At 59.4% G+C, this 18718-nt stretch overlaps 1 protein-coding gene across 1 annotated transcript; it reads left to right on the top strand.

Moving 5' to 3' along the window:
• Window positions 1–666: 666 nt before the first annotated feature.
• On the top strand, window positions 667–17426 carry COPS6 (COP9 signalosome subunit 6). Its single transcript, XM_062604269.1, has 10 exons — window positions 667–733; window positions 2046–2171; window positions 4994–5125; window positions 6502–6590; window positions 7618–7680; window positions 9245–9292; window positions 11156–11270; window positions 12763–12855; window positions 14355–14455; window positions 17283–17426. Exons 1-10 carry the CDS (start codon window positions 667–669, stop codon window positions 17421–17423), a joined length of 975 nt encoding a protein of 324 aa, XP_062460253.1. The 3' UTR covers window positions 17424–17426.
• The last annotated feature ends 1292 nt before the right edge of the window (window positions 17427–18718 follow it).

The raw sequence follows: 18718 nt of genomic DNA, 5'->3' as shown, positions 1-18718 counted from the left end.
CAATGTGTTCCCAATGGGTTCCAATGGGATCCAATGGGATCCAATGGGATCCAATCGGGTTCAATGGGATCCAATGGGGTTTAATGTGATCCCAATGGGTTCCAATGGGATCCAATGTGTTCCCAATGGGTTTCAATGTGATCCCAATGGGTTCCAATGGGATCCAGTGGGGTTCAATGGGATCCAATGGGATTCAGTGGGTTCCCAATGTGATCCCAATGGGATTCAATGTGTTCCGAATGGGATTCAATGTGATCCAATGGGTTCCAATGGGATCCAATGGTGTTCAATGGGATCCCAATGTGTTCCCAATGAGATTCAATGTGATCCAATGGGGTTCAATGGGATCCAGTGAGGTTCAATGGGATCCCAATGGGTTTCAATGGGATCCCAATGGGGTTCAATGGGATCCAATGGGATGCAATGAGTTCCAATGGGATCCAGTGGGGTTCAATGGGATCCCGATGGGATTCAATGTGTTCCAATGGGATCCAATGAGTTCCAATGGGATCCAATGGGGTTCAATGGGATCCCAATGTGTTCCCAATGGGTTTCAATGGTATCCAATGGGTTCCAATGTGACCCAATAGGATCCCTCCCACGTGACCCCGCAGGGAGGAAGCCCCGCCTCGTTCCTCCCGGCGCATGCGCAGAGGCGCGTCCAAGATGGCGGCAGCGGGGTCGGGAGCGGCCGGGAGCAACGGGTCCGGAGGGATGGAGGTGGACGGGGCAGGTACGGGGGGGGGGGGCGCTATCGCGATAGGGACGCGATAGAATCGCGATAGGGACGCGATAAAGGCGCGATCCCGATCGCTACGGAACGGAAGGAAAAAGGGGGGGGGGGGAGCGAGGCACGGGCACGGCCTGAGGCGGAGGCCACGCCCCCCACCCCTTGACCACGCCCCCCCCGCGGCTGTCCCCGCCCCCCCCCCCGTGTTGCCTGGGAGCATAGTGGCCACGCCCCCTTGTAGTCGTAACCACGCCTCTTTGGGGCGTGGCCACGCCCCCTTGGTGTCCGTGATCACGCCTCCGTTACCGATGGCCACGCCCCCTCCCGTCCCTGGCCCCGCCCCCTTTGTCGTCAACCCCGCCCCCTCCCGTTCCTGACCCCGCCCCCTTTGTCGTCAACCCCGCCCCCTCGCGTCTCTGGCCCCGCCCCCTCTCGTCCCTGGCCACGCCCCCCTTTGTCGCCGGCCCCGCCCCTTCTCGGCGCTGGCCCCGCCCCCTCGCGTTCCTGACCCCGCCCCCTTTGTCGTCGGCCCCACCCCCTCGCGTAACTGGCCCCGCCCCCTCCCGTCCCTGGCCCCGCCCCCTTTGTCACCGGCCACGCCCCTCTCGTCCCTGACTCCGCCCCTTTGGCCCTGACCCCGCCCCCTCGCGTCACTGGCTCCGCCCCCTCTCGTCACTGGCCACGCCCCCCTTTGTCGCCGGCCCCGCCCCTTCTCGGCGCTGGCTCCGCCCCTCGCTTCCCTGGCCCCGCCCCCTCCCGTCTCTGACCCCGCCCCCTTTGCCGCTGGCCCCGCCCCCTCCCGTCCCTGGCCCCACCCCCTTTGATGTCAGCCCCGCCCCCTCTCGTCCCTGGCCCTGCCCCCTCCTGTCCCTGGCCCCGCCCCTTTCTCGCTGGCCCTGTCCCTTGCGTCCCTGGCCCCGCCCCCTTTGCCCCGGCCCCGCCCCTTTGCGTCCATGGCCCCACCCCCTTGCGCCCTTGCCCCCGCCCCCTTTGTCCGTGGCCCCGCCCCTTCTCGCTGGCGCCGCCCCCCTCGCGTCCCTGGCCCCGCCCCCTTTGTTGTCGGCCCCGCCCACTATGTCTCTGGCCCCGCCCCCCTCGTGGCTCTGGCTCCGCCCCCTCCCGTCCCTGGCCCCGCCCCCTTTGTTGTTGGCCCCGCCCCCTCGCGGCCCTGCCCCCGCCCCCTGTGTTGTCGAGCCCGCCCCCTCCCATCCCTGCCCCTGCCCCCTTTGTCCCTGTCCCCGCCCCCTCGTGTCCCTGACCCCGCCCCCTTTGCCCCGCCCCCTTTGCCCCGCCCCTGACTGAGCTCCGCCCCCAGCGGCGCCCCCGGTGATGGCGGGGGGGGTCCCCGGCAGCGTGGCCGTGGCCCTGCACCCCCTCGTCATCCTCAACATCTCCGACCACTGGATCCGCCTGCGCTCGCAGGAGGGCAGAAACACGCACGGTGAGACCCACATGGACCCACTGAGACCCATAGCGACCCATAGAGACCCATAGGGACCCATAGGGACCCATAGAGACACATAGAGACCCATAGAGACCCATAGAGACACATAGAGACCCATAGAGACCCATAGAGACCCATAGAGACCCATAGAGACCCACATGGACCCATAGGGACCCATAGAGACACAGAGACACATAGAGACCCATAGAGACACATAGGGACCCATAGGGACCCATAGAGACCCATAGAGACCCATAGGGACCCATAGAGACACATAGAGACACATAGAGACCCACTGAGACCCACAGGGACCCATAGAGACCCATAGAGACCCATAGAGACACATAGGGACCCATAGAGACCCATAGGGACCCATAGAGACACATAGAGACACATAGAGACACATAGGGACCCATAGAGACCCATAGGGACCCATAGAGACACATAGACACACATAGAGACACATAGGGACCCATAGAGACCCATAGGGACCCATAGAGACACATAGAGACACATAGAGACCCACAGGGACCCATAGAGACCCACATGGACCCATAGAGACCCACATGGACCCATAGAGACCCACAGGGACCCATAGAGACCCATAGAGACCCATAGAGACCCACTGAGACCCACAGGGACCCATAGAGACACATAGAGACCCATAGGGACCCATAGAGACACATAGAGACCCATAGCAACCCATAGAGACCCACTGAGACCCACAGGGACCCATAGAGACACATAGAGACCCATAGAGACACATAGAGACACATGGGGACCCATAGAGACCCATAGAGACCCACTGAGACCCACTGAGACCCATGGGGAACCATAGCGACCCATAGAGACCCATAGAGACCCATAGAGACACATACGAACCATGGGGACCCATAGTGACCCATAGGGAACCATAGAGACCCATGGGGACCCATTGAGAGCCATAGAGACCCATAGAGACCCATAGGGACCCATAGAGACCCACAGGGACCCATAGGGACCCATAGGGACCCATAGAGACCCATAGAGACCCATAGGGACCCATAGAGACACATAGAGACCCATAGGGACCCATAGAGACCCATAGAGACCCATAGGGACACATAGAGACCCATAGGGACCCATAGAGACACATAGAGACACATAGGGACCCATAGAGACCCATAGAGACCCATAGATCCCCATGTACACCTATGGACTGCCCTATAGCAAGCCCTATAGAGTACTCTGTAGAGAACCCTATGGAAACCCCTATAGATAACCCTATAGACAGCCCTATAGGCACCTATAGCCCCTATATCCCCCCATCACCCCCTATAGCCCCTATATCCCCCCTATAGCCCCTATATCCCCCCCATTGCTACCTATAGACCCCTACAGCCCCTATATCCCCCCATCACCCCCTATTGCCCCCATCAACCCCTATAGCCCCTCTATGCCCCCTATAGCCCCTCTATCCCCCCTATAGCCCCTATATCCCCCCATTGCTACCTATAGACCCCTGCAGCCCCTATATCCCCCCATCGCCCCCTATAGCCCCCTATAGACCCCTATCGTCCCCTATATCCCCCCTATCGTCCCCTATATCCCCCCTATAGCCCCTATGTCCCCCCTATAGCCCCTATATCCCCCCCATTGCTACCTATAGACCCCTACAGCCCCTATATCCCCCCCTCGCCCCCTATAGCCCCCTATAGACCCCTATCATCCCCTATATCCCCCCTATAGCCCCTATGTCCCCCCTATAGCCCCTATATCCCCCCCATTGCTACCTATAGCCCCCCATCGCCCCCTATAGCCCCCCATCGCCCCCTATAGCCCCCCATCGCCCCCTATAGCCCCCTATAGACCCCTATCGTCCCCTATATCCCCCCTCTCGCCCCCTACAGACCCCTATAGCCCCCATATCCCCCCCTTGTTGCCCCCTATATCTGCCCTGTCGCCCCCTATATCCCCTCCTATTGCCCCCTATATCCCCCATCACCCCCTATAGCCCCTATATCCCCCTATTGCCCTCTATAGCCCCCTATAGCCTCTATATCCCCCCCATTGCCCCCTATAGCCCCTATATCTCCCCCTATCTCCCCTATGTCCCCCTTATCACCCCCTATTACCCCCTGTAGCCCCCTATCACCCCTTATATACCCCTATATCCCCTCTATTGCCCCCTGTAGATCCCTCTATCGCCCCCTATCGCCCCCTGTAGACCCCTATATCCCCTCTATCCTCCCCTGTAGACCCCTATATCGCCCTCTATCGTCCCCTGTAGACCACGATATCGCCCTCTATCGCCCTCTATCGCCCCCTATCGCCCCCTGTAGACCCCTCTATCGCCCTCTATCGCCCCCTGTAGACCACTGTAGATCACTGTATCCCCTCTATCGCCCTCTATCGCCCCCTATCGCCCCCTGTAGACCCCTCTATCGCCCTCTATCGCCCCCTGTAGACCACTGTAGATCACTGTATCCCCTCTATCGCCCCCTATCGCCCCCTGTAGACCACTGTATCCCCTCTATCGCCCTCTATCGCCCACTATCGCCCCCTGTAGACCCCTCTATCGCCCCCTGTAGACACTGTATCTCCTCTATTGCCCACTATCGCCCCCTATCGCCCCCTGTAGACCCCTATATCGCCCTCTATCGCCCCCTATCGCCCCCTTTAGACCCCTGTATCCCCTCTATCGCCCCCTGTAGACCCCTATATCGCCCTCTATCGCCCCCTATCGCGCCCTTTAGACCCCTGTATCCCCTTTATCGCCCTCTATCGCCCCCTATCGCCCCCTCTATCGCCCCCTATCGCCCCCTGTGTGTGCCCGGCAGTGATCGGGGCCCTGATTGGCCGCCAGGAGGGCCGCAGCATCGAGGTGATGAACTCCTTCGAGCTCCTGTCGCACGTCGTCGACGGCCACGTCCTCATCGACAAGGAGTACTACTACACCAAGGAGGAGCAGTGTGAGCCGTGGGGCGGCCGTGGGGCGGCCGTGGGGCAGCCATGGGGCTGCTATAGGGGCTGCCATGGGGCTGCCATGGGGCTGCTATAGGGGCTGCTGTGGGGCGGCCGTGGGGCGGCCATGGGGCTGCCATAGGGCTGCCATGGGGCTGCCATGGGGCTGCCATGGGGCTGCTATAGGGGCTGCCATGGGGCTGCTGTGGGGCGGCCATGGGGCTGCAATAGGGGATATAGGGCAGTTGAGAGGGTGGTATGGGGGGGTATAGAGGGGGGATATAGGGGGGCTATGGGGGGTATAGGGGGTTATAGAGGGGATATAGGGGGGTATAGGGGGTATAGAAGGGATATAGGGGGTTTATGGGGGTTATGGGGGGTATAGGGGGGATATATGGGGGTTATGGGGGGATATAGGGGGTGTAGAAGGGGTATAGAGGAGATATAGAGGGGCTATGGGGGGTATAGGGGGTATAAGGGGTCTATAGAGGGTCTGGGGTCTGTAGGGGTCTATGGGGTCTATAGGGGGCTCTGGGGTCTATAGGGGCTATGGGGTCTATAGGGACTATGGGGTCTATGGGGGGCTCTGGGGTCTATAGGGGGTTATGGGGTCTATAGGGGTATATGGGGTCTATAGGGGGCTATGGGGTCTCTAGGGGCTATGGGGTCTATAGGGGGCTGTGGGGTCTATAGGGGGCTATGGGGTCTATAGGGGTATATGGGGTCTATAGGGGGCTATGGGGTCTATAGGGGACTATGGGGTCTATAGGGGGCTATGGGGTCTATAGGGGGCTATGGGGTCTATAGGGGACTATGGGGTTTATAGGGGTATATGGGGTCTATAGGGGGCTCTGGGGTCTATAGGGAACTATGGGGTCTATAGGGACTATGGGGTCTATAGGGGCTATGGGGTCTATTGGGGTATGTGGGGTCTATGGGGGCTATGGGGTCTATAGGGGTCTATGGGGTCTATAGGGGGCTCTGGGGTCTATAGGGACTATGGGGTCTATAGGGGGCTATGGGGTCTATAGGGGGCTATGGGGTCTATAGGGGACTATGGGGTCTATAGGGGGCTCTGGGGTCTATAGGGGACTATGTGGTCTATAGGGACTATGGGGTCTCTAGGGGGCTAAGGGGTCTATAGGGGCTATGGGGTCTATAGAGGGCTCTGGGATGTATAGGGAACGATGGGGTCTATAGGGGACTATGGGGTCTATAGGGGGCTATGGGGTCTATAGGGGCTATGGGGTCTATAGGGGACTATGGGGTCTATAGGGGGCTCTGGGGTCTATAGGGGCTATGTGGTCTATGGGGGCTATGGGTTCTATAGGGTCTATGGGGCCTATGGGGCAGCGCTGACGGCTCCCTCTGCCTGCCCCCCAAGTCAAGCAGGTCTTCAAGGAGCTGGAGTTCCTGGGCTGGTACACGACGGGGGGGCCCCCCGAGCCCCCCGACATCCACGTCCATAAGCAGGCCAGTGCCCCCCCCCCCCCCACCCCACACTTGGGGGTCAGCCCCCCATTATGGGGGTCACACCGCATTATAGGGGTCCCCCCACCCCATTATAGGGGTCCCCCCACCCCATTATAGGGGTCACCCCCCCATTATAGGGGTCAGCCCACCCCATTATAGGGGTCACCCCCCCATTATAGGGGTCACCCCCACCCATTATAGGGGTCCCCCCATTATAGGGGTCACCCCCACCCCATTATAGGGGTCAACCCCCATTATAGGGGTCACCCCTCCATTATAGGGGTCACCCCCCCATTATAGGGGTCCCCCCCACCCCATTATAGGGGTCACCCCCCCATTATAGGGGTCACACCCCATTATAGGGGTCCCCCCCACCCCATTATAGGGGTCACACCCCATTATAGGGGTCCCCCCACCCCATTATAGGGGTCACCCCCCCATTATAGGGGTCACCCCCATTATAGGGGTCCCCCCCACCCCATTATAGGGGTCACCCACCCCATTATAGGGGTCACACCCCCCATTATAGGGGTCCCCCCCACCCCATTATAGGGGTCACCCCCACCCCATTATAGGGGTCCCCCCCACCCCATTATAGGGGTCACCCCCACCACATTATAGGGGTCCCCCCCACCCCATTATAGGGGTCACCCCCACCCCATTATAGGGGTCACCCCCCCATTATAGGGGTCACCTCCCCATTATAGGGGTCAGCCCCATTATAGGGGTCACCCCCCCATTATAGGGGTCACCCCACCCCATTATAGGATTCCCCCCCCATTATAGGGGTCCCCATCCCATTATAGGGGTCACCCCACCCTATTATAGGGTCCCCCCCACCCCAATATAGGGGTCACCCCTATTATAGGGGTCACTCCCACCCCATTATAGGGGTCACCCCCCCCCATTATAGGGGTCACCCCCATTATAGGGGTCCCCCCCCCCCCATTCTAGGGGTCACCCCCCACCATTATAGGGGTCCCCCCCATTATGGGGGTCCCCCCCTTACCCCCTATATCCCCTATAGGTCTGTGAGATCATCGAGAGCCCCCTCTTCCTGAAGCTGAACCCCATGACCAAGCACACGGACGTGAGTGATGGGGGGACCCCGTTTCTATAGGGGAACCCCCCCTTTCTATAGGGAACCCCTTTCTATAGGGAACCCCCACTTTCTATAGGGGAACCCCCTTTCTATAGGGGAACCCCCATTTCTATAGGGAACCCCCTTTTCTATAGGGAACCCCCTTTCTATAGGGGAACCCCATTTCTATAGGGAACCCCCTTTCTATAGGGAACCCCCCTTTCTATAGGGAACCCCCTTTCTATAGGGGAACCCCATTTCTATAGGGAACCCCCTTTCTATAGGGGAACCCCCGATTTCTATAGGGGAACCCCCATTTCTATAGGGAACCCCCATTTCTATAGGGAACCCCCTTTCTATAGGGGAACCCCCATTTCTATAGGGAACCCCCATTTCTATAGGGAACCCCCTTTCTATAGGGAACCCCCCTTTCTATAGGGGAACCCCCATTTCTATAGGGAACCCCATTTCTATAGGGAACCCCCATTTCTATAGGGAACCCCCTTTCTATAGGGAACCCCCTTTCTATAGGGAACCCCATTTCTATAGGGAACCCCCATTTCTATAGGGAACCCCCTTTCTATAGGGAACCCCCCTTTCTATAGGGGAACCCCCTTTCTATAGGGGAACCCCCATTTCTATAGGGGAACCCCATTTCTATAGGGAACCCCCATTTCTATAGGGAACCCCCTTTCTATAGGGAACCCCCTTTCTATAGGGGAACCCCCCCTTTCTATAGGGAACCCCCATTTCTATAGGGGAACCCCCCCTTTCTATAGGGAACCCCCATTTCTATAGGGGAACCCCCCCTTTCTATAGGGAACCCCCCTTTCTATAGGGAACCCCCCCTTTCTATAGGGGAACCCCATTTCTATAGGGCCCCCCCATTTCTATAGGGAACCCCATTTCTATAGGGAACCCCCATTTCTATAGGGAACCCCCTTTCTATAGGGAACCCCCTTTCTATAGGGGAACCCCCATTTCTATAGGGGAACCCCCATTTCTATAGGGAACCCCGTTTTTCTAGGGAACCCCCATTTCTATAGGGGAACCCCCTTTCTATAGGGAACCCCCCCCTTTCTATAGGGAACCCCCTTTCTATAGGGAACCCCCCTTTCTATAGGGAACCCCCCCTTTCTATAGGGGAACCCCATTTCTATAGGGCCCCCCCATTTCTATAGGGAACCCCATTTCTATAGGGAACCCCCATTTCTATAGGGAACCCCCTTTCTATAGGGAACCCCATTTCTATAGGGGAACCCCCATTTCTATAGGGGAACCCCATTTCTATAGGGAACCCCCATTTCTATAGGGAACCCCCTTTCTATAGGGAACCCCCTTTCTATAGGGGAACCCCCATTTCTATAGGGGAACCCCCATTTCTATAGGGAACCCCGTTTCTATAGGGAACCCCCATTTCTATAGGGGAACCCCCTTTCTATAGGGAACCCCCCCCTTTCTATAGGGAACCCCCTTTCTATAGGGAACCCCCCTTTCTATAGGGAACCCCCTTTCTATAGGGGAACCCCATTTCTATAGGGGAACCCCCCCATGAGCTCTGTTCCCCCCCCAGCTGCCTGTGAGCGTGTTCGAGTCAGTCATTGACATCATCAATGGGGAGGTAAGGGGGCAATGGGAGCTATGGGGAGCTATGGGGCAATGGGAGCTATGGGGAGCTATGGGGCAATGGGAGCTATGGGGCTGGGGGGCAATGGGAGCTATGGGGAGCTATGGGGAGCTATGGGGCAATGGGAGCTATGGGGAGCTATGGGGAGCTATGGGGCAATGGGAGCTATGGGGAGCTATGGGGCAATGGGAGCTATGGGGAGCTATGGGGAGCTATGGGGCAATGGGAGCTATGGGGAGCTATGGGGCTGGGGGGGCAATGGGAGCTATGGGGAGCTATGGGGCTGGGGGGCAATGGGAGCTATGGGGCTGGGGGGCAATGGGAGCGATGGGGAGCTATGGGGCAATGGGAGCTATGGGGAGCTATGGGGCAATGGGAGCTATGGGGAGCTATGGGGCAATGGGAGCTATGGGGAGCTATGGGGAACTATGGGGCTGGGGGGCAATGGGAGCTATGGGGAGCTATGGGGCAATGGGAGCTATGGGGAGCTATGGGGAACTATGGGGCTGGGGGGGCAATGGGAGCTATGGGGAGCTATGGGGCTGTGGGGTCTCTATAGGGCTGGGGGGGCTCTATGGGGCTGGGGGGGGCTCTATGGGGTGGAAAGGGGGCTTGGGGGGTCTATAGGGGGTGGAAATGGGGCTGGGGGGGGAATGGGTCTGGAATGGGTCTGAATGGGGCTCTATGGGGTCTGAATGGGGATCTATGGGGTGTAAGTGGGGATCTATGGGGTGTAAGTGGGGATCTATGGGGTCTATGGGGGGATCTATGGGGGGTATCTATGGGTCTATGGGGGGTATCTATGGGTCTATGGGGGGTATCTATGGGTCTATGGGGGGTATCTATGGGTCTGGGGGTATCTATGGGTCTATGGGGGGTATCTATGGGTCTATGGGGGGATCTATGGGCTCTATGGGTCTCTATGTGTCTCTATGTGTCTCTATGGGTCTCTATGGGTCTCTTTGGGTCTCTATGTGTCTCTATGGGTCCCTATGGGTCTCTATGTGTCTCTATGGGTCTCTATGGGTCTCTATGTGTCTCTATGGCTCTCTATGGGTCTCTATGTGTCTCTATGGGTCTCTATGTGTCTCTATGTGTCTCTATGGGTCTCTATGTGTCTCTATGTGTCTCTATGGGTCTCTATGGGTCTCTATGGGTCTCTATGGGTCTCTATGTGTCCCTATGGGTCTCTATGTGTCTCTATGGGTCTCTATGGGTCCCTATGGGTCCCTATGTGTCTCTATGGGTCTCTATGGGTCTCTATGTGTCCCTATGGGTCTCTATGTGTCTCTATGGGTCCCTATGTGTCCCTATGGGTCTCTATGTGTCTCTATGTGTCTCTATGGGTCTCTATGGGTCTCTATGGGTCTCTATGGGTCCCTATGGGTCTCTATGGGTCTCTATGGGTCTCTATGGGTCCCTATGGGTCTCTATGGGTCTCTATGGGTCTCTATGTGTCTCTATGGGTCTCTATGTGTCCCTATGGGTCCCTATGGGTCTCTATGGGTCTCTATGGGTCTCTATGTGTCTCTATGGGTCTCTATGTGTCCCTATGGGTCCCTATGGGTCTCTATGGGTCTCTATGGGTCTCTATGTGTCCCTATGTGTCTCTATGGGTCTCTATGGGGTCTCTATGGGTCTCTATGGGTCTCTATGGGTCTCTATGGGTCTCTATGGGTCTCTATGGGTCTCTATGTGTCCCTATGGGTCCCTATGGGTCTCTATGGGTCTCTATGGGTCTCTATGTGTCCCTATGGGTCCCTATGGGTCTCTATGGGTCTCTATGGTCCCTATGGGTCCCTATGGGTCTCTATGGGTCCCTATGGGTCCCCATGTCTCTCTATGGGGCCCCCCCAGGCCACGATGCTCTTCGCGGAGCTGCCCTATACCCTGGCCACGGAGGAGGCGGAGCGAATCGGAGTGGATCACGTGGCCAGGATGACGGCGACGGGGGGCGGGGAGAGCAGCACCGGTGCGGGGGGGGGAGGGGGGGAGCGGGGGGTGGGGGATGGGGGTGGGGGGGATGGGGGAGGATGGGGGGGGATGGGGGGTGGAAAAGGGGGGGGATGGGGGGGGATGTGGGGTGGAAAAGGGGGGGGATGGGGGGATGTGGGGCAGATGTGGGGCGGATGTGGGGTGGGTATGGGGGGATGTGGGGGGGATATGGGGCGGATGTGGGGGGGATATGGGGATATAGAGATATGGGGATGGGCTATAGGGATGGGCTATGGGATATATGGGCTATGGGGCTGGGCTCTATGGGGCTGGGCTCTATGGGGCTGTGCGCTATGGGGCTGGGCTCTGTGGGGCCGGTCTCTGTGCGCTATGGGGCTGGTCTCTGGGCGCTATGGGGCCGGTCTCTGGGCACTATGGGGCCGGGCTCTGGGCACTATGGGGCTGGGTGCTATGGGGCTGGGCTCTGTGGGGCTGGGCTCTATGGGGCCGGGCTCTGGGTGCTATGGGGCCGGGCTCTGGGCGCTATGGGGCTGGGTGCTATGGGGCTGGGCTCTGTGGGGCTGGGCTCTATGGGGCCGGGCTCTGGGTGCTATGGGGCCGGGCTCTGGGCGCTATGGGGCTGGGTGCTATGGGGCTGGTCTCTATGGGGCCGGGCTCTGGGCGCTATGGGGCTGGGTGCTATGGGGCTGGGCTCTGTGGGGCTGGGCTCTATGGGGCCGGGCTCTGGGTGCTATGGGGCCGGGCTCTGGGCGCTATGGGGCTGGGTGCTATGGGGCTGGTCTCTATGGGGCCGGGCTCTGGGCGCTATGGGGCCAGGCTCTGGGTGCTATGAGGCCGGGCTCTGGGCGCTATGGGGCTGGTCTCTATGGGGCTGGGCTCTGGTCTCTATGGGGCCGGGCTCTGGTCTCTATGGGGCTGGGCTCTGTGGGGCTGGTCTCTATGGGGCCGGTCTCTGGGCGCTATGGGGCTGGGCTCTGGGCGCTATGGGGCCGGGCTCTGGTCGCTATGGGGCTGGGCTCTGGGCGCTATGGGGCTGGTCTCTATGGGGCCGGGCTCTGATCTCTATGGGGCTGGTCTCTATGGGGCCAGTCTGTGGGCACTATGGGGCTGGGTGCTATGGGGCCGGTCTCTATGGGGCCGGTCTCTGGGCTCTATGGGGCTGGGCTCTGGGCGCTATGGGGCTGGGTGCTATGGGGCTGGTCTCTATGGGGCCGGGCTCTGGGCGCTATGGGGCTGGGCTCTGGGTGCTATGGGGCTGGGCTCTATGGGGCCGGTCTCTGGGCGCTATGGGGCTGGGCTCTATGGGGCTGGGCTCTATGGGGCCGGTCTCGGCGCTATGGGGCTGGGCACTATGGGGCCGGTCTCTGTGCGCTATGGGGCCGGTCTCTGGGTGCTATGGGGCCGGTCTCTGGGCGCTATGGGGCTGTGCGCTATGGGGCTGGGCTCTATGGGGCTGGGCTCTATGGGGCCGGTCTCTGGGCGCTATGGGGCTGACCCCCGCCCCACAGTGGCCGAGCACCTCATAGCCCAGCACAGCGCCATCAAGATGCTGCACAGCCGCGTGCGCCTCATCCTGGAGTACGTGAGGGCGGCCGAGGCCGGTGAGTGCCCTGCCCCATAGCGCCCCATAGCGCCCCATAGCGCCCCATAGAGCCCCATAGAGCCCCATGGAATCCCTATGGAGCCCTATGGCGCCCCATGGCGCACTATGGGATCCCTATGGAGCCCTATGGGGCCTTCCCTATGGGAGCATCCCTGTTATCCCCCATGGCTCCCCCCATGGCTCCCTATGGGTCCACCCCATGGCTGCCCCCCATTGCCCCCCATGGCTCCCCCCCGTAGCTCCCCATGTCTCCCCCCCATGGTTCCCTGCCCCATTGCCCTCCATGGCTCCCCATGGCTCCCCCCCATGGCTTCGCCCCATAGCTCCCTGTGGGTCCCCCCCATGGCCCCCCCCATTGCCCCCCATGGCTCCCCCCTATGGCTCCCCGCCCCATAGCTCCCCATAGCTCCCAGTGGCTCCCCGCCCCATAGCTCCCCATAGCTCCATGTGGGTCCCTGCCCCACGGTTCCATGTGGGTCCCTGCCCCATAGCTCCCAGTGGGTCCCTGCCCCATAGCTGTGTGTGGGTCCCTGCCCCACGGCTCCGTGTGAGTCCCTGCCCCATAGCTCCCTGTGGGTCCCTGCCCCATGGCTCTGTGCGGGTCCCTGCCCCATAGCTCCCTGTGGGTCCCCGCCCCATAGCTCCGTGTGGGTCCCTCCCCCATGGCTCCTGCCCCATGGCTCCCTGTGGGTCCCCGCCCCATAGCTCCCTGTGGGTCCCTGCCCCATGGCTCCGTGTGGGTCCCTGCCCCATGGCTCCGTGTGGGTCCCTGCCCCATAGCTCCCAGTGGGTCCCTGCCCCATAGCTCCGTGTGGGTCCCCGCCCCATAGCTTGCCCCATAGCTCCCAGTGGCTCCCCGCCCCATAGCTCCCTGCCCCATAGCTCCCTGCCCCATAGCTCCCAGTGGCTCCCCACCCCATAGCTCCCTGCCCCATAGCTCCCAGTGGCTCCCTGCCCCATAGCTCCCTGCCCCATAGCTCCCAGTGGCTCCCCGCCCCATAGCTCCCTGCCCCATAGCTTCCTGCCCCATAGCTCCGTGTGGGTCCCCGCCCCATAGCTCCCTGCCCCATAGCTCCCAGTGGCTCCCCGCCCCATAGCTCCCTGCCCCATAGCTCCCTGCCCCATAGCTCCCAGTGGCTCCCCGCCCCATAGCTCCCTGCCCCATAGCTCCCCGCCCCATAGCTCCCTGCCCCATAGCTTCCTGCCCCATAGCTCCGTGTGGGTCCCCGCCCCATAGCTTGCCCCATAGCTCCCAGTGTGTCCCCGCCCCATAGCTCCCTGCCCCATAGCTCCCAGTGGGTCCCTGCCCCATAGCTCCCTGCCCCATAGCTCCCAGTGTGTCCCCGCCCCATAGCTTGCCCCATAGCTCCCTGCCCCATAGCTCCCTGCCCCATAGCTCCCCGCCCCATAGCTCCCTGCCCCATAGCTCCATGTGGGTCCCTGCCCCATAGCTTGCCCCATAGCTCCCTGCCCCACGGCTCCGTGTGGGTCCCGCAGGGGCGCTGCCCTTCAACCACGAGCTGCTGCGCGAGGCCTGCGCCCTCTGCCACTGCCTGCCCGTGCTCAGCACAGACAAGTTCAAGACCGACTTCTACGACGTGAGTGGGGCCCACGGGACCCATAGAGACCCATAGAGACCCATAGAGACCCATAGAGACACATAGAGACCCATAGAGACACATAGGGACACATAGAGACACATAGAGACCCATAGAGACCCATGGGGACCCATAGAGACCCATGGGGCCCACGGGGCCCATAGAGACCCATAGAGACCCATAGAGACCCATAGAGACCCATAGGGACCCATAGAGACACATAGAGACCCATAGAGACCCATAGAGACCCATAGAGACACATAGAGACACATAGAGACCCCATAGAGACCCATAGAGACCCATAGAGACCCATAGGGACACATAGAGACCCATAGAGACCCATAGAGACCCATAGGGACACATAGAGACCCATAGAGACCCATAGAGACCCATAGAGACCCATAGAGACCCATAGAGACACATAGAGACCCATAGAGACCCATAGGGACACATAGAGACCCATAGAGACCCATAGAGACCCCATAGAGACACATAGAGACCCATAGAGACCCATAGAGACCCATAGAGACCCATAGAGACCCCATAGAGACACATAGAGACCCATAGAGACACATAGAGACACATAGAGACCCATAGAGACACATAGAGACCCCATAGAGACCCATAGAGACCCATAGAGACCCATAGAGTAACATAGAGACCCATAGAGACACATAGAGACCCATAGAGACCCATAGAGACCCATAGAGACCCCATAGAGACCCATAGAGACCCATAGAGACCCATAGAGACACATAGAGACCCATAGAGACACATAGAGACCCATAGAGACACATAGAGACCCATAGAGACACATAGAGACCCATAGAGACCCATAGAGACCCATAGGGACCCATAGAGACCCATAGAGACACATAGAGACCCATAGTGACCCATAGGAACCCCACAGACCTGTAGACCCCATAGAGACTCATAGCACCCCATAGAGACCCATAGAGATACATAGAGACCCATAGCAACCCATACAGACCCATAGGAACCCCATAGAGCCCAATAGAGCCCCATAGATCCCTATAGACCCCTATAGAGCCCCATTCCATCGCTATGGGGTGGGTTGGACCCATTCATTTCAATGAGGGGGGGGTGCTGAAGGGCTCCCATTGTGTCTGCCCCATAGCAATGCAACGATGTGGGGCTCAGGGCCCGTTCCATCGCTATGGGGCGGTGCTGAAGGGCTCCCATTGTGTCTGCCCCATAGCAATGCAACGATGTGGGGCTCAGGGCCCGTTCCATCGCTATGGGGCGGTGCTGAAGGGCTCCCCTCTCTCTGCCCCATAGCAATGCAACGATGTGGGGCTCATGGCCTGCTCCATCGCAATGGGGCGGTGCTGAAGGGCTCCCATTGTGTCTGCCCCATAGCAATGCAACGATGTGGGGCTCAGGGCCCGTTCCATCGCTATGGGGCGGTGCTGAAGGGCTCCTCCTCTCTCTGCCCCATAGCAATGCAACGATGTGGGGCTCATGGCCCATTCATTTCAATGGGGCGGTGCTGAAGGGCTCCCATTGTGTCTGCCCCATAGCAATGCAACGCTGTGGGGCTCATGGCCCATTGATTTCAATGGGGCGGTGCTGAAGGGCTCCCATTGTGTCTGCCCCATAGCAATGCAACGATGTGGGGCTCATGGCCCGTTCCATCGCTATGGGGCGGTGCTGAAGGGCTCCCATTGTGTCTGCCCCATAGCAATGCAACGATGTGGGGCTCAGGGCCCATTGATTTCAATGGGGCGGTGCTGAAGGGCTCCCATTGTGTCTGCCCCATAGCAATGCAACGATGTGGGGCTCAGGGCCCGTTCCATCGCTATGGGGCGGTGCTGAAGGGCTCCCATTGTGTCTGCCCCATAGCGATGCAACGATGTGGGGCTCATGGCCCATTGATTTCAATGGGGCGGTGCTGAAGGGCTCCCCCTCTCTCTGCCCCATAGCAATGCAACGATGTGGGGCTCAGGGCCCATTGATTTCAATGGGGCGGTGCTGAAGGGCTCCCCCTCTCTCTGCCCCATAGCAATGCAACGATGTGGGGCTCAGGGCCCGTTCCATCGCTATGGGGCGGTGCTGAAGGGCTCCCCACTCTCTGCCCCATAGCGATGCAATGATGTGGGGCTCATGGCCCATTGATTTCAATGGGGCGGTGCTGAAGGGCTCCCATTGTGTCTGCCCCATAGCAATGCAACGATGTGGGGCTCAGGGCCCGTTCCATCGCTATGGGGCGGTGCTGAAGGGCTCCCCCTCTCTCTGCCCCATAGCAATGCAACGATGTGGGGCTCATGGCCCATTGATTTCAATGGGGCGGTGCTGAAGGGCTCCCATTGTGTCTGCCCCATAGCAATGCAACGATGTGGGGCTCATGGCCCGTTCCATCGCTATGGGGCGGTGCTGAAGGGCTCCCATTGTGTCTGCCCCATAGCAATGCAACGATGTGGGGCTCATGGCCCGTTCCATCGCTATGGGGCGGTGCTGAAGGGCTCCCATTGTGTCTGCCCCATAGCAATGCAACGATGTGGGGCTCAGGGCCCGTTCCATCGCTATGGGGCGGTGCTGAAGGGCTCCCATTGTGTCTGCCCCATAGCAATGCAACGATGTGGGGCTCATGGCCCATTGATTTCAATGGGGCGGTGCTGAAGGGCTCCCCTCTCTCTGCCCCATAGCGATGCAACGATGTGGGGCTCAGGGCCCGTTCCATCGCTATGGGGCGGTGCTGAAGGGCTCCCCCTCTCTCTGCCCCATAGCAATGCAACGATGTGGGGCTCATGGCCCATTGATTTCAATGGGGCGGTGCTGAAGGGCTCCCATTGTGTCTGCCCCATAGCAATGCAACGATGTGGGGCTCATGGCGTACCTGGGCACGCTGACCAAGGCCTGCAACACCATGAACCAGTTTGTGAACAAGTTCAACGTCCTCTATGACCGGCAGGGGCTCGGCCGCCGCATGCGGGGCCTCTTCTTCTAGGGGGGGCGCTATGGGGTGAGGGGGTGGGGTTCAATGGGGGTTCAGTGGGGAGTCAATGGGGAGTCAATAGAGATTCAATGGGGAGTCAATGGCGTCTTCAATAGAGACTCAATGGGGTCGTCAATGGGGACTCAATGGGGTCGTCAATGGGGATTCAATGGGGAGTCAATGGGGACTCAATGGGGACTCAATGGGGTCATCAATGTGGAGTCAATGGGGGTCGTCAATGGGGATTCAATGGGGAGTCAATGGCGTCTTCAATAGAGACTCAATGGGGTCGTCAATGGGGACTCAATGGGGTCGTCAATGGGGAGGGGGTTCAATGGGGGACTCTAATAGAGACTCAATGGGGAGTCAATGGGGTCTTCAATGGGGTCTTCAATGGGGTCTTCAATGGGGGTCGTCAATGGGGACTCAATGGGGGTCTTCAATAGAGACTCAATGGGGTCATCAATGGGGACTCAATGGGGTCGTCAATGGAGATTCAATGGGGTCTTCAATGGGGTCTTCAATGGGGACTCAATGGGGACTCAGTGGGGTCGTCAATGGAGACTCAATGGGGTCGTCAATGGGGACTCAATGGGGAGTCAATGGGGGTCGTCAATGGGGACTCAATGGGGTCATCAATGGGGACTCAATAGAGACTCAATGGGGACTCAATGGTGGTCGTCAATGGGGTCATCAATGGAGACTCAATGGTGGTCGTCAATGGGGTCATCAATGGAGACTCAATGGTGGTCGTCAATGGGGTCATCAATGGAGACTCAATGGGAGCTCAATGGGGATTCAATGGGGTCATCAATGGGGACTCAATGGGGATTCAATGGGGTCGTCAATGGGGAGTCAATGGGGGTCGTCAATGGGGACTCAATGGGGTCACCAATGGGGAGTCAATGGGGTCGTCAATGGGGATTCAATGGGGTCGTCAATGGGGACTCAATGGGGAGTCAATGGGGGTCGTCAATGGGGACTCAATGGGGAGTCAATGGGGTCACCAATGGGGAGTCAATGGGGTCGTCAATGGGGACTCAATGGGGAGTCAATGGCATCTTCAATAGAGACTCAATGGGGTCGTCAATGGGGATTCAATGGGGAGTCAATGGGGACTCAATGGGGTCTTCAATGGGGAGTCAATGGGGACTCAATGGGGTCTTCAATGGGGACTCAATGGGGACTTAGTGGGGTCGTCAATGGGGACTCAATGGGGAGTCAATGGGGACTCAATGGGGACTCAATGGGGTCGTCAATGGAGACTCAGTGGGGATTCAATGGGGAGTCAATGGGGTCGTCAATGG

This window comes from Pezoporus occidentalis, unplaced genomic scaffold (genome assembly GCF_034315485.1).
Source record: "Pezoporus occidentalis ecotype Australia unplaced genomic scaffold, CSIRO_AGI_Poc_V1 ctg846, whole genome shotgun sequence".
In the NCBI taxonomy this organism is placed as follows: domain Eukaryota; kingdom Metazoa; phylum Chordata; class Aves; order Psittaciformes; family Psittacidae; genus Pezoporus; species Pezoporus occidentalis.
Note: the sequence above shows the minus strand (reverse complement) of the source record. Positions and strands in the feature narration are given on the sequence as shown.